This window comes from Lonchura striata, chromosome 9 (genome assembly GCF_050655825.1).
Source record: "Lonchura striata isolate lonStrDom1 chromosome 9, ASM5065582v1, whole genome shotgun sequence".
Lineage (NCBI taxonomy): Eukaryota > Metazoa > Chordata > Aves > Passeriformes > Estrildidae > Lonchura > Lonchura striata.
The window spans coordinates 26,499,498-26,515,544 of record NC_140711.1 but is presented as its reverse complement, the minus strand read 5'-3'; the positions used below and the strand labels follow the sequence as shown (position 1 = coordinate 26,515,544).

Here is a 16,047-nt window from a genome sequence, read left to right as displayed (position 1 = left end):
CCCCCCACCCCATCCTCCTTTCCTGATCGCACTAGAGCATCATCTTTACTTGCTAAAGGAAAATCAATTTTCAACAGGTTTAATTAAAATTAATCAGTCAAATTACTTAATATTAATTGACTTATAATTAAAGCCAGAAAGTTACCTTGGAATCAGGAGAAAGGATGTTATCTGGAATCGTTTTAACGCTGCATATGGTTTCAGGGCAATTACATTCAAATAACTGTTTAAATAAAACAAACCAGAGCTTGATTGTAGTGTTCTGTTCTTGCTGGTGCAGGTGACACAATCTGGACTGGTCATTTCATTCTGTAAATTTGCTGACCTTTTGAAGGAATATCATGTTAGTTTGACACTGGGTTTGCTTTCTGGAAGGCCAGTTTGTTTTAGCTCTAACAACTATGGCATTAAAATCCACTAGTATAAAATGGAAATATGTCTTATAGAAGCTATAAATATCAAAGTGAATGTTTTTAGCACGTTTAGATGTTCTGTGAATTTGAAATGAAGCAGATTTTTCTTTTTCTCAGCATAAGTGTAAGAAATTGTTTTAGGAATTATTTTTTGCCAGCACTGCCATCCACTGTGGCAATACTTGCATTTATCCAGAGCCTCAGTGGGACAAGACCATACTGGTAAATTCAGAGATAATTCACATCCAAAACCATGTATTTTTGGCAATGCTCACAATAACCTTTTCATGCTCCCTTAAGACCTGGGTTGGTATTTTTGTTTGCTTGTTTTTCACAGTAGCATCATTTTTGGTGCATCCACAGACTATTGTTATTGCTGAAAGAGGAGTACTGTGAGCTTTGGGACATTTCCCCCTACTTTTCTGGGCTGGCTTAGTTGAAGCAAAGGACACTTATGAAATTGCACGTACTTTATTACAGGCACCTGACAAGAGAAAGACCCATGCACAGTACAAATGAGCATTTAAAAATAGAGCCCATTATTCAGGGCCCTGATTTTCAGAGATCTTGATTCCCATTGACTGCACTGAGACTTGTGTGGGCTCAACAGCTGTAACATGCAGACCACTTCTGCATCTTTGAAATTAGATTTGCAGATTGGGAACCAAAAGCTAAAGTAGCCATGTTTGGGAATGGTGGTTGGGAAGGATTATTTATTTTTTTTCTTCTCTCCCCCACCACTCAATTACTGGTGCAGGGTGCAGGGTTAAAGAAGACTGCTTCTTAGTTACTTTTTGATAAATGACACCGTTTTTCTTAGGCTGTGGCTGCAGATTGCAGTAGCAGTTTTGCAGTAAATGATTAGGAGATCCTCAGGTACCTACAAAGAGATCCCATTTATCCTGTACGTTTCCTGCGAATCATATGCAGGCTGTGGGAAGAAAAATGAGGCTGAGGATAATCATGCTAAGTGTGCTGGGAAGCAGGATTTGGCTGAACACCTCTGTTTTGTGATTAACTGAGGCAGCAGCGAGAGCCATGAGAGTGGTTCAGGCTGTTTGAGGCAGTGGGTGTAGGAGCGAGGAGAGGAGCTGTGACCTGATGCTGCTTTGCTTATCTTACCCCTTCTCCTAGAGTAGGGTAAGAAGATAATATCCTAGCTGTTGATACTTAAACATCTTTCACAAAGTGGGTTTTCTCTGGATTATTTGGCTGGAGGTGGAGCAGTCTGCTGAGGAGGGTTATTTAAAGACTGGGACAGGGCTGTAGGCAGATAAATTGATTTGCAAGTGAATGGAGGAATTTGAACATGGCAATGGTGGTAGTTGTATTTTTTATCAGTTTACATTTTTAATATCCGCTGGCATGCACACCAGCATTAACCACTCTAATTGCTCAAATGGAGTCTGGGGAAAAGGGAAGAAAGCAGAGGCTTAAATGTGGTCTCAGTTTGTAATGGATTGGCTTGCCTTTCTTTATTAAAAGCAAATATACATTCCTTTGTAATAGAGATGTAAAGCTGTATTACAGACCCTTGGCTAGCTCTGAATTATTTGTTCGATGACATATTTATTATGGTTTTTTAATCACATGAAAAAATATTTAAAAATTAAATAGTGGAAAAAGAAGGGCAAAAAGAGACAGACCTTCTTTGAAAGAAAATAATGAAAATAAAACATTTTTTCTAGAGGTCCAGTAGAAATCTCTGTGGATTTCTTTTAATAAAGGATGGGCTGTTATCAATTTAATCCCGTAAATCATAGAGTCTCTGATTAGTCCCAGATATCCATCCATGGTAAGTACAACAGGTGATAAAATAATAGATAATTATAAAAAATAGGTCCTGACTGATGAATAAAGGCTGTTCTGGAGGAATGTCTCCATTTCTGTAGCCCTGGTTCTGAGCTCTGCTTTGTAAGGGAGCATAAGCACTCAGAGGGGGATGCCTGCCCTGATACCCAGGTGTTGCACAAGAGTTTCTGTGGAAGGGAGGGAGAGGGAGTTAGGGCATGCAAAAAACCAAACCAAACCAAAAAAACCCACCTAATGGGAAAACTTCATCATGTGTTGCATATTGAGAGAACATCGTGTACTTCTGATAACAAATGATGATGCTACATTCCCCAGGATTACTATTGAACTAGCAGAATTACAGGGGGAAATAATTTTGGCTTCTTGGTGACTCAGCTGCACATTTCTACCTGCCTCTGAAGACCCCACGTGTTTTCCAGCAGACTTTATTTCCATAACTGTTAATTTCTCATTAATGATGTATTGAGTGGTCTCCAGGGATAAAAGTGACTGCTTGGCTGCTTGGTCCCATACTAAGTTTTGCTGTGCACCCTCTCCTCCACAGCACTTCCCACTGGAAAACAAAAGGTGGAGTGAGGGAGCAGCAGCTGTGGGAAACCAGGGGGGCACAGAGTCTGTGCTGTAAATATCCTCATGGTTACCAAGCCATGTAAAGGTCTGGGCTGCACACAGCAGGGTAACATGGTTTTTCCACTGCTATGGTCAAATAAAACATGAGGCCATTAAAGGAAAAGCAATTTGAATTCTCTTTACCCCATTTGTTGAATTCTTCTGTTTTGTCCTCATAATATTTTCTGCATAATCAGTTTTAGTGTTGCCTTTGGGTAGCCTCTTACCTTCTGCTGATGCTTGGTTAGGTCCTTTGCTCCATATTAAGGGAGAATGTAATGCTTGGAAATTAGCAACACGTGACTGTAAAATCATAAAAGTGGTCAAGGACACTTTACAACTATTGCATTTCAAGTAACTCATATTCCTTTAACGAAGCAGAGAACTTAAATGGCAATTTGAAAAGATGTTTTCTAAATCTCCTCAATCTCATCCTGCCTAGAGAAGCCATTAGCTCACTTGTTGAACTGGTTCTGGAAATTTAATGAGGGGAACACATTTATGTTGCATTTTGTATTTTTATTTAATTACATTTTGTCTGAAGCTTTTAGGTTCGACATCTGAACTTAAAGTTGTTCCTTAACTTTTGCCTTCCCAACTGTCCCCCAATTTCCAAAACAGTACTTGAAAGCAGCAAAGTGTTATGTAGGCACATAGTGTTAGAAATATTCATGAGGAGAAAACGACAATTTAGTCAGGAGAAACCTTACAGATAGACTGAATATTTTGACATCCTCAAGCCTGTGCAAAACAGGCATTGTGGGATGAGGCTTTTGTTTCTTCTACTGGTTTCACAATAATGGATTATTTCAGAGGAGAATCTGGGCCCTGGAACAGGCACCATGAGATGCAGCTGCTGGGTCAGGAAACCCTCTGGTCACTGGAGACGTGGTCAGTGTGACCAGGACATGACCACAGGGGCACTGAGCCTGCTTGCTGTAGCTTTCTCACAGATAGGGGTAGAAAATGAAAACAGGACAAGGAGCTGAATAATAGGAGCTACACATGAAGTCAGATGGAAAGAGTAAATCTTTGTAGACGTTTAATGGTGTTATATTCTAAGCTTTTGGGAAATTTTATTTGAAATTTTTTTACAACGGTAAATATAGTCTGTGCTATATCCTATTTCTATTTCATGTGAGAGAAAAATTCCCCATCTATGGCACAACACTTTACTGCTACCATTACTGCAGACTTTATAGATCAGAGATGTGTCAGCATGTTAGCTTTAGCTGTAATGCTTTTTTTTTGTGAAACCTTATGGGCCTTGCAGCCACTTTCTCATACTGACACTCATAAAATGTTCAAGTTCTCATATTTATTATTTAATTTGCTTCCTATATAAAGCAGCAGAGCTCTTTGGTACATGAATATGAAGCCAAAAATGACAGGCAGGCATGAATGGGACTAATGAGTTTTAATAATGCACATATTAGAAACTGTTAAAGGAAGTTTAATTAAGAAAAACAAGTTAAGCATGAAATTCATTTTGGAGCAAATGCAAGTGAAGTCACAGATGTACAGAATGCTAGATCACAGGAAACAACCTCTTCAAGCTGATAGATCCCTCTAATGCCAATATTGCACTCAAGTTGTAGTGTGCTCTCTGCAGTTCTGGAAAGCCTGGTAATACCAGTCAAGAGCACTTTCAGAGCTGAGTTAGAGATGTTGGGTTTGTGATTCACAAATTATGTTTATATGTCTGTGAATTTTCTGATGAGTTGGAACTTGATCTCAATTACCCTGATGAAATTGGAACCATCTTGGCCATCTGATCAAGAACAAAAATCGTGGGCTCCTTTTTTTGCCACAAGGAAGTTTGCTGGTATTTTTCTTAAAAAAAAAAAAAAATCATCTTGTTGAAGAGCTAGTTATTGATCTAGCTCTACAACAAGGGTTTTGTATGCTTGGAATTGTTACTTGGTATTGTATCCAGCTAGAACAACAATTCATGGACAAATCTGAGTTCATTCAAGCATCTTTGTTTGCAGAGTTCTCCCTCAAGAAGTGGTATTATCTGTATTCCAGCTTTTTTTGTCTTGAATTACTATTTCCACCAGGAAAATACAAAAGTGACATCTTTATTATGAATCTGATATGAAAGGTTGCCTTGGAGGCTGAACTAGCATTAGAGGTAGTATTATTGTTGATATTATAGTTATAATAAAGGTGGCAAAGAAAATCCAATTAATTTTTCTCATACGATTAACCCCAGTGAGCCAAGGGTGAGCCACAAATATATATCAGGTAAAGAACTTTGTTAACAATTCTATAACTACATTTATCACCTCAAAGAGATAACAAAAGGCCAGTTAGCTTCAGGAGTCTCTGGGTGGGTTCTGGACACTCTGCTAGAGTGATCATATGAGAAGCATGTGTATATTTTATGAAGTATTAAACAAAGCAATTCCCACTTGACCTGATGATATACAATACACAGATTTTGATACTGAAGCTCTCCAATGAGAAACATCTGGGTTATTTTTTCCTCTGGGATGACCTCTGATTAACACGAGTTCAGTGGAATTTCTGCAGTAGGTCAGGGAATCTTTTTGTCCTGGAGCACAGAGCAGCCATCAACAGAATGGCCATTTGATCATTTAGCTGAATAGTTACAGTACTCAAAAGTGAAGATAATGTGTGGTCTATTTAAGAGTTAACTGTAAGCTGCTAAAAGGAATAAAGGTTCACTTCAGTGCCCATTATATTACAAGCCAGTGCATCTGTCATTTTTAATTTAAATCTGTATTACTTAGCTGTCTAAAACTTTACACATAAGTGACAGAGTTACCCATTCTTTCTGTTATGGGTAAAATCACCATTTCGTTACCTACTTATTGTGCAAAATGTCAGACAACTCTAGTCTGCATTAAGAAATTATAGTCAACTTCTGGTAATAGAAACAACTACTTCAGATAAGAAGTAGAACTCTTTTAAGAAAATGATTTATTGATATGAGTAAATGGAACATTATAGGATTTAACTGATCCTCTCCTCATGGGCTTAATTTGTCTAATTCACAAACAGTTTAATTGAAAATTTTGATTAGAAGTCTTCCTATTTTGGCAAACTAAGATGCAGAAATTTTTTAAAGTGATTTTTGGTCATGAAAATACTAATTAATAAGCATTAGTGAATATATCCAGCAATGGCAAAGAATAAAAACTTGGTGCAGTTGCAAAATACATCACAATTTAAAGGAGTCTTATGACATCTACTAATTTTAATTCAACTTTTCACTAATTTTGAAGCATCGAATACTTCATACAACATTTAAATACTGTATTTTTCACTAAGTTATGAGGTTTAGTGGTCAAAACAGCATATTAAATCAAGGTGAGGGCACTCAGGACTCAGTTTCTCTGATCTAGGAATGATATATTCACACAACTTGTAGCATCTGGAAATCCTTTCCACTGGGTTGTGTTCCCATGTGGGACTGTGAGCCCATGAAGATGGTGTCTTATTCATACCTTGGTTGGTCATCTTGCCTGAGGTTCTGCATCTCAATAGGGCTGGATTTGGAGCAGCTTTCTGGAGCTACCACACCTGTGGCTACTGTGAGGTGGGGAGTGTGCTGGCATGTGGGATCTGACCAAACCCCACCAGAGCTGTACCCTTCTTACATGAATTTCATATTGCAGTCTCTTATCTTATCTTCTCATTCACATTTTTTTTTTTTTTAATGAATGTAGTTAATTTCTTTAACTAAAGCCATGCAAATCCCAGCCTTTTGAGAAAATATTTAGGGAAGTATGCAAGAGCAGTGTCTGTTCTAAAATATTTCACAGAATGGGCTGTGTTGGAACGGGCCTCTAAAGGTCATCTAGGTTTGGTAGGGACACTTTCCCCTCCAGGCTGCTCAAAATCCCATCACCCTGGCCTTTTTTTATTACTAAGCTGGGAGAAAATACACTGTATTTGGAACTTGCTTCCCTTGCTAACTTGACATATGAAAGAAGAGGTGGGGAATTTTGTGCTGTATCTCTTGAGGATTTGTCTGGTCATGTTTACAATTGGTGTGTCACACCGACACAGTGTTCACCCTCATCTTTCCTCTAATGGTCTCTGTACTGCCAAGTTCCTGCTTGGCTTCATAGTTGTTTTAGGACACAGATTTCTTCTTAGAGACATGAAACATCTCTGGGCTCTTAGTTCTAAGGAAAGACTGCTGTAAGTAAAAATGGATGCAAATGTAGCTGGTTCTGCAAAACAGCACTTGTGTTTTGCAATGAAGTGGCGTTGGGTGGTGTTCCAAACTCTTGCAATCACTTTCAACATTTGTACAACTGGGATTTACTAGCAAAGTGGAAGTAGAAAAGAATTTTTGAGCAGGAATATCAAACCATGGAGCACACCTTCAGCTGAAAAGAAAACAGCTTTTTAGGGGGATTGGGAGATTTTTATCATAACAATAATAGCCTTTACTGACATATGGCCAGAAGCCTTGGATGCCACCAAAGGTCTTATTAATCCATTTGAGCTATTGATAGGTGGCACAGATCAAACAATCCCTTAAGATTTGAAGGTCTGGGCATGAGTAACAAAGAGTTACAAGGAGTTGAGCTGATGCAGTTTGCAGCAGATGTGACCTGTTGTGGGATGCCCTGTGCCACTGGAAATGCAAAGATGCACTGAAGCTCCCTTGGATTGTTCACTCCTCAGCATACTAAATGCTTCTCTAAAGTATTTCAGAATCTGAGTATAAAGTAATTTGAATTCAGAAAGGAAGATAATAAAATAATAGATGATAGAAAAAAACTCTGTATAGTATAGACTGTTTGAAAGAGCATGGAAGTCTTTATCAAATACCTTTTACAGTAGAATTCATTTGTGTTACCACAGGGAGCAATTGTGATGCTCAAATCAAGACAGCAGAAAAATCTGAAAAGGTTTCTCCTCCTCCTCCTCCTCAGATCCACGTTATTTTGATGCTAAATCTTGTCCCAGATTTATCATTGCTACTCTTTGGTTTATTTGTCTGCTTTCCTCCCTGATCATTCCTGTTTATTCCTTCTCCTTTTTTTCCCACTGATTCCTCTTCAGCTGAGTCCAGACACCAAGGGAAAGTCCTGTGTAGATCACCTGCAGAAAGACTGGGGAGAATTTTGTCCAGCATTATCTCTCAACATGCTCCTGGCCAGCTTCCCTGCTTCCCTTGCACCTAGTCCTCAAAATGAAATTTTGTCATGAAAGCCTCAAAAGATTTGTTAAATCTCAGTCATTTTAATTGCGTTGAGTTTGTGGTTTTGATGTGTTAGCTTCAGGGCAGCCAATGACAGGCTTGAATGTCTGACCTCTCAGTCTCAAAAATAAACTGTTACTTAGACATTTAAAAAGGCTTGAAAAGAGCAAATCCAAAATTGAAGTTACAAATACAATGAAAATATGTTGATTCAAATCCTGCAAGCAGCTGACAATTTTCTGCCCTTTAGAGACTATCCATCTACTCATGGAGGCTACTGCCCAACAGTTAATTAATTAGGGATAGCAATCACAGAACTGAATTACATTCTTACCTTTTCAGCATCCTGTCTCAGAGTAAAACCTTATGCATGGGAGGCAAACCAGAACTGTAGATCACAGCAGAGCTGTTCAGCTGCAAATACAAACCAGCAGATGGATAAACTTAGAATTATAACCCAGCTCTAGAACTGGTTTTGATTTTACATTGAATTTACCATTTGAGGTGTCAAAACTGTATTACAAAGTTTCTTTAGAACTGAAAACAGGTGCTAAATAAATAATTATTAGCATCTTGTTAGCTTTGCACGTTGAACAAACACAGCACCTTGGAATGAAGCAGGATGTTTTTGCTTGGTGCAGCTATGCTGGGTTTGCTGAACTCAGAGGTTCCCCAGTCCACGTGAATTAACTGGAAGGGTACTGATATAAAGTTCCTGCTATTTACAAGTTTGAGTTTGAGAAAGAAGAGAAAGTACATGTTTCCATTCCTGAGAGGAAAACAAATGATCATGGGTTTTAAGACCCAGTGGAAAAGGCTGTGGAGGTTTTTGAGCACCACTAAGGAGCAGACTTCCATCTCTCCACGTGCATTGCTCAGAAATCTGTCTGTCTGCTCTGTCTTTATTGTTTCTCAAGTAGTGCCCTACTCCCTCCAACATGTGAAATGCTAAAAAGCAACAATCCTCCATGCGGGGAATGTCTGTCATTCCATGTAAGTGTGTTAAAGTAAATGTAAACACACACATCAAGTTTGGGGAATTATTTTCTGCAGTTAAATTGGTGCGTTTCCAGCAAATACTGAGAATATGCAGCTGGAGGATGAAGGACATAAGCCTGTTTGTTAATGCATTTTCACAGTGAAAGTGTTAGAATTAGCAGAGAAAGTAGGGAAAGAGAAAATTGCGGAAAAGCTTCATCTATCTCCTTATTGCCTCCTGAGATAGATTGTTCAGAGCTAAAGGAACACTAGACATGAACCAAATCTCCTGCTGTCCTATATAGCTTTTACAATCTCCTTTTTAATAACCCAAACTACAGGGTAGTCTGACTATTAGACAAGCCATTCTTTTGAATTCTCTCCACAATGTGTATAGACATGATAAAAAAACCAATTCTCATTAAAAAGCAGGTGGTTAAGAATGTTTCCTATACAAAGCAAAAAACATTTCTTGTGCATTACACACTGCTTAATAGGGAGCGTAAGATTACACTGTTATGTTGTGTATAACACTGCATCTTAAATAATAGGATATTGTAAGTCGTGTTGGAACTATGTTTCACATGAATATGGAAGATATGCATTGAGCAAATTTCAGAAGTGCTGGACCACAGCCTTGTGTGACAACCTCTGAGCTAAAGTAGTTGAAAATAGCATCTGGAATTTCAGATTATACAGGCTCTGATCCTAACTGATTGTTTTTTCTAGGATATTGTTCAGTCAGCATGTGGATATGTGAAAGATAAGACTTCTCCTGTCCTGTGGGAATGCTTATTGTTTATGTTATAAATTAAGGATGGTAGGAATTGAGTGCTCTCAACATACATTTTCATTTTTCACTGAAGTCAGTATTTTATAAGGAATGCAGGATTGATCTGACATAAAAATTGTGATATACAGCTCCCTCCCTAAGCTTCCTGTTCATATCCTTTTCCAAACCAGTTCTGAAAAAAACCCCAGCAACCTACAGTCATCCGGTTGTACTTCTGTGCAAATTCAGTGTTTGCCATTCACTTCAGCAGAAGCAGAATTTGATCCTTCATTGACATGAACATTTCAGTCTATCTGTGGACTTTATCAGGAAGCAGAAAAATCACATAAAGCATGGTAATTCAGGTTGCTGTGAATAAAGAGAGTAATGAATGCTATATTTTAAAATGAACAAAAAATGTTTGTATGTATTATAAGCCGCCTTTAATGAAATAAACTTAATTTGGGTCTTCAGTGTGCCTGCCTGTTTTAATTTCCTCATCTTCTGCTTTAAGAAATAATTACTTCCTTTCTGATAAATCAACTTCTGCAAACAAGGTGAAAATTTATTATGAGCTGAATAAGTTAAAAAAATGTTAACATAAACACGTATGTAATGTAGCTGGGCAGTAAATTTCTTATTCTTGAAAAGGTGAATTTTAAAAATGTATTTTTATGAGTCCTGTTTCTCCTTAGAAGTCTCTGAAAATTCAACAGGTGACGTTACAGATAATCCATTAATAAGTGTTTCACCTGCCAGTTCATGGACCCATAAACTACTGCAGTGTAACTTACATGACTCTAGCAAATATTAATGTATGTAAATAACGTGTTAAACACTTAGTTATCACTCTGCTCATATTAGCTCTTTCATACTAATGATTTATTTTCATTTTCTCCAGGATATAGACCTGCGGCTAACTGGATTTGATTTATAAGAGGGGATTCTGCAGTAAATGGCTGCTCTCTTCATATTGCTGCTATGGAAAACAGAATTGTCAATAGGATGTAGTCTGATAAATAGTGCTGAGTGAAGATGCAGCTTCAATAAGTGTGAAATCAATGGAAGATGCTTACCGCACGAAAAGCCTTTTGAGATTTTTCTGACAGGCACCTATTTAGGAAACTTGATCTGTTTCCTCCGGTCGCCCTGTTTTTACACCAGTGGATACAAATCAGATTGCTTCACTGTAGTTACACAACTAATGTGGGACCATGGCCTTTCCAAGATCCGTGTGGCTGAACTGTGTATGGAGAGCGACGGTGGTCCGCCTGCTACACGCGGGATTGAATGCCACTTTTGCTTTTTCTATACTTGGATTTTTGCTTCACGCTGCAGCTGTGTCCTCCCAAAAATTGGATGATACCAACCCCGTGGTGACCACCAACTTTGGCAAGATAAGAGGGATTAAGAAGGAACTTAATAATGAAATTTTGGGGCCCGTTATTCAGTTTCTCGGGGTTCCGTACGCTGCCCCTCCAACGGGGGAGCGCCGCTTTCAACCTCCTGAGCCTCCATCTCCCTGGGCAGATATCAAAAACACCACCCAGTTTGCTCCAGTGTGTCCCCAGAACATTATAGAGGGCAGGTTGCCTGAAGTCATGCTTCCCGTGTGGTTTACTAATAACTTGGATGTAGTATCAACCTATGTGCAAGATCAGAACGAAGACTGCCTCTATTTAAATATCTATGTCCCCACCGAGGATGGTGAGTTAATAGCAGGCGAAACAGGGAGATCTTTTTATTTTCCTGTTCTACTTTCTAACAATATTAATTCATGTGAACTGGTAGCACGCATGGCTTTCTCTGTTTGCATGCCAGCTTACTACATGTGTGCATGCTGCTTTTCTCTGTGTGCATTTGTCCTTGCTTTTTGATTTTTATTCTCTTATTTCTTGCTTTCTTTCTGTCTACACTCATTTTTTTTCTCCCACGGCACGTGTAATTTTTAGGTCAAAGTTGGTGCCTAATTCTCATTGCCACCCACTGACTTCTGGGAAGATGCATCAACATCTTTTCCATTGCATGTGCAGGCACAACAAGTCGAGAATCTTCCGCACCTAATAAAGCAGGTCATATTTAAGTTAGATAGTGGTGTTGCATGCTCCTACTGTCTGTGACGGAGCTCCATGTTATTTTCTAGTCTTCTATTCATTTTTCAGTCAAAAGAATATCCAAGGAATGTGCCAGAAAACCCGGCAAGAAAATTTGTAGAAAAGGAGGTATGTATAAAGTGGACAAAAAAACCAAAACAAACAAAACGGGGGAGAGATCAAAACCTTGCGAAAGGAGAAGGAATAATACAGGTGAAAGAGGCTGATTGTTGGTGCTGTGTACTCTTAGGGACTTGTCCTGGTGGAGAGGTGATTAAAGAGAGGTCCGTGTACAGCAGATGAGAAGATAAGTTTTGTACAGCCGGGGCTCGGTTGCACCTGACCATCTCTGCCTGGCACTCTCTGCAGTGGCAGTGCTGGCAGCTCCTCTCTTGGCCTCGGGGCTCTGGGCAGTGTCTGTCAGTGGCACCAGGGGATGGGATGCTGAGTGTGGATGCAGAGGAGGGAGCTCTGTGCCCTGGGATGGGCACTGCTACCGCTGGAGGGGCTGGCACAGCCCACAGCTCTCCCTTCCCAAACTATGGCATAATGGCTGGGAAATGTTATAGCAACACAGGGCTGAGACCTGCTCTGGCTTTCTGCAGGATGCTCCCCATTTTCTTGGAACAGGCTTAACTTTTCTGAAGTGTAGATGTGAAACGTTTTTTGGGCTTTTTTTTCCGTTTACGCGCTTCTAAAAGTGAGCTTTGATTTCCTTTATTCTGTGATTACAGGTCTCTTTGTCAAAGCCCAAAAACTCTTAATAGGGGTGGTAGGGAACTGTTAAAATATTGTGACATGGTACTTTGGGAGCTAGACTGCTTTTGGAAGCTTTGGAAACTTGGCTTCTCCCCTTTCTGTGTTAAATGCTATGGAAGAGTTTGCAGATTTCTTTGTGAATATTTGCAAATTCCTCAAGCAGTTGACATGCAACAGAGAAGGTCTATTTTGATACTGATTCAAAGGAGGCATTTGGTGCTAGTTTTGAAGTACTAATTTTGTACTATACATGTTTGTTTTGCATCAAATGATTTTCCTTTATTGTTTTCTTTAAAATAATGTGTCACCTTAGAGCTGGACTACATGTGAATTAGAATGCTTTTTGGGGTAAACAAAGAGTACTGTGGACATGCACAGTTGACTATTAGCTGTAATCTGTTTATTTTTTATCCTGCTATTCCAAAACAAACACATTTTAGGAAAGTGCATAGCAGAAATGTTTACAGATAGGTGAAATTTAACTCTTTAAACACTACATTAGGCTTTTGAGGCAATATCTAGGCTCAAAATGAAGGTGGCCTCATTCCCAAGGCTTTAGCTCTTACAGCTCCAAACTGCTGGTTGCAACTAGCTGTTAATTATTAATTGTTAATTGTAGCTGCTCGATGTATGCTTTTTTGAGATGTCTAAATCCACTTTCAGTGACTTAAAGCAATTTGTGTTTAAAGTGTCAGGCTTTGAGGCATCTTCTGTTTTCTGTTAGGGAATTTTTGCTCGGCGCTGTAAAAGTACAATTGTTTAAGCTGGATTCCCAAAGCTGGAAATGAAGATAATCAGGGTACTGTGAGCAACGTCACTTCTTCACACATCATTCAAGTTAGAATAACTGCTGTCATTTATATGCATTCAATTAATGTGCAGTGCTGCAGCAGTTATTACGCAGTTCATCAAGCGTGTGTAATTAGCTGAGCAACTTTCACTTCCTATCACCCAGACGCTGATTCACAAAGTCATAAATAAAGATACAGATCCCCATCATTGTTCTCGGAAAGCATCTTTCAAATGAGAGAGTATTAAAAAAAAAATAATCAGGAAAATAGCAAAAGTCAAGGGAGAGAGAGCCCAGCAGCTGAGAAAGTCACGCTTATTGTCCTGTGGGCCTGAAGGAGAATAAAGAGAGTTACTTGAAATTCAGTAGGTACCTTTCCACTCAGATTCATTGCACACACAGCACAATAAAAAGCCTACCTTTTGCTGTTGACAAGTGCAGAGAGCTCCTGAATACCTTCAGCTGGGCAGCTGAGATATCTGTAGAAATCTCTGTTCTCTCAGTAACTCTCAGTCTACTCACCCATGCATAACCTGAGATTTATCCTGGGCTGGGATTGCCCCCAAGGCCAGGGGTAAAAGGAGTTGCAGGACAAAGTTGCAGTAAAGTCACAGCAACTGAGCAGCAACCACGGCTGGGAAATGGCATCAGTTTTGTAGCAGAAAGAAGAAAGGCCCAACACTCTCTCCTTTGCTGGATTTTTAGGTCACAGTCGTAGCATCATGGTGATGAAAATTATTGGAAGGAGAAAATCTGGAAATCAGAGGCAGATTTTTACACTATCTTTTTAATTCATAAAGGACATGTAAGATGAAAGTGACTGAAGAGGCAACCATATGCTATCCTTACATGTGGTTTGATTCCTTCCTACTACATGAAGTAGATTGAATTAGATAAATAAATTAGTATTTATACTTAATTGTCAGCTGAGGGACATTAGAAAATTCAAATTTTTTAAGTACAGGGAGCAATCTGATTAAAATAGATGTAGAAATGAAAGGACTTCTATCCATGAGTCATGCCAGAGATGGTAATGAGCATTATATCCATGACCTCCTGTTGGGATTTGGGTGTCCCCACAGCAGAGACTGCAGAATGATAGGCTGAAGCTGGGTGAAAAGAAATGAAAAAAATCAGCATGTTTTTTGCAAAATATGGAGGCACTTATTTCAGTTACTTGACCTTCAATTTACTGATTCAAAAATAAAGAAAGAGCATCTGGTTTTGTGTCTTTTCCTTCAGGTACATCAAGGTCAGAGACTGCTAATTCTGTTTTGGGTATGCAGAGACTTTTGTTGGCAAGGGCTGGTTTTGGAAAATAAGTGCAAAGGCATCTGAGTAACTCTGTGTTACTTTTTTTGAGTCTAGTTTTCATAACTCTAAATTTTAATAAACCCTGGTTATATTGTGGGTAATACCATTTTAGTGATTGATACTAATAATATTATTTATTATCTGGCATTTCCTGAATTTCTTGACAAACCTTTGCAGCATTTCTAGGGATTATCTGAATAGTATTCTACTGTTTGCAATTTCAGACCTCTAAATTTACCTTATAGTCAAAACACAAATATTTTACTCGTGATCCAGAATATATTGTTATCTCTTAGGAGGCCAAGTGCATCCTGCTTTAGCTGCATACCTGTGGTGTTTTAAGACTCTATATTCATTTCTTTCCATTTCAATGGTTGGCACCAGGAATTTCCTAATTTGATGACAACTACATAAAGAAAATTTGGAAAGGATCACTTATATGACCACCAAAAGAACCCCCATGGTTTTTGTGCTCTGCACTTGGGATGAGTGTGCTCTTTCTTAGGAGCCTGTACAAAAGCTTTCATGCTGCCTGAAGATGCCTCAGTGTTAAAATGTGGAGGTGTAGGTGGTATATCCTCAATGTCATGGAGCCAGGCAGATGCAGTTTTGGATAAATTAGTATTTGTAGGAGATTTAGGTGTAGAAGAAGGAAAGAAATCACTTGATCCTTACTTTTATGCTTAGGAATTATCAGTGGCTCAGAGCTCGCCCAATATCTGTGACTTCCCCACATGTGGGTTCTGTTTCTTATTCTAGTCAGGGCAGTGAATAAATTTTAAATGCGAAGACTCATGATCTGAACTACCTCATTTGAGAGTGTAGGATTAGACAGCTCTATTAATATTTATGCCTCCTAATGGGCTACTTGATTTTCAGAGCAAAGCTCCCCACACCATACTTTCTGGGTTATGGCTGTGGTTACTATGGACGCACTGGAGCAAATGTACATACACACAAATATATTCATGGAACTGAAACACAAATCACAGTGCTGTAATCTCATCCTGCTTTGATCTCCCTTTGTTTTCAATTGAGAATATGTTACATCAGCTCTGTTTTGTAAGAGGCTCTGATAACCTCAGGGCTTTAAGCTTAGCAATGTGAAATATTCTTTAGAACACTAAGCAGAAATTTCACCTGTTACCTTCATGTTTCTGTAGAGTGTTTGTTCCAATACTCCATTTAACTACCCTAGAACTGTTTACTGATCATCAGATTTTGGAAAAGAGCAATTAATGTAACTTGTGCAGTTCCTGTGGACTCCCTTAAATGAAGATATTTCTGTAAACCCATTTCAGCTCTGAAATCAACCAGAAAAG

The 16,047-nt window shown here is 38.9% G+C and overlaps 1 protein-coding gene across 10 annotated transcripts in view; it reads left to right on the top strand.

Annotated features, from left to right (window-relative positions):
* The window catches only part of NLGN1 (neuroligin 1), a 380,357-nt gene that overhangs the window by 69,967 nt on the left and 294,343 nt on the right, over window positions 1–16,047 (top strand). For 5 of the 10 annotated variants that reach the window (XM_085588008.1, XM_085588009.1, XM_085588012.1 and 2 more), the window contains 2 exons: window positions 10,671–11,476; window positions 11,932–11,991. In XM_085588008.1, coding sequence (XP_085444134.1) covers window positions 10,984–11,476; window positions 11,932–11,991 — 553 coding nt within the window. In that variant the 5' untranslated portion in view covers window positions 10,671–10,983. The remainder of the gene's footprint in view (window positions 1–10,670; window positions 11,477–11,931; window positions 11,992–16,047) is intronic. The other 5 variants (XM_085588010.1, XM_077785735.2, XM_077785734.2 and 2 more) reach the window with 1 other exon arrangement.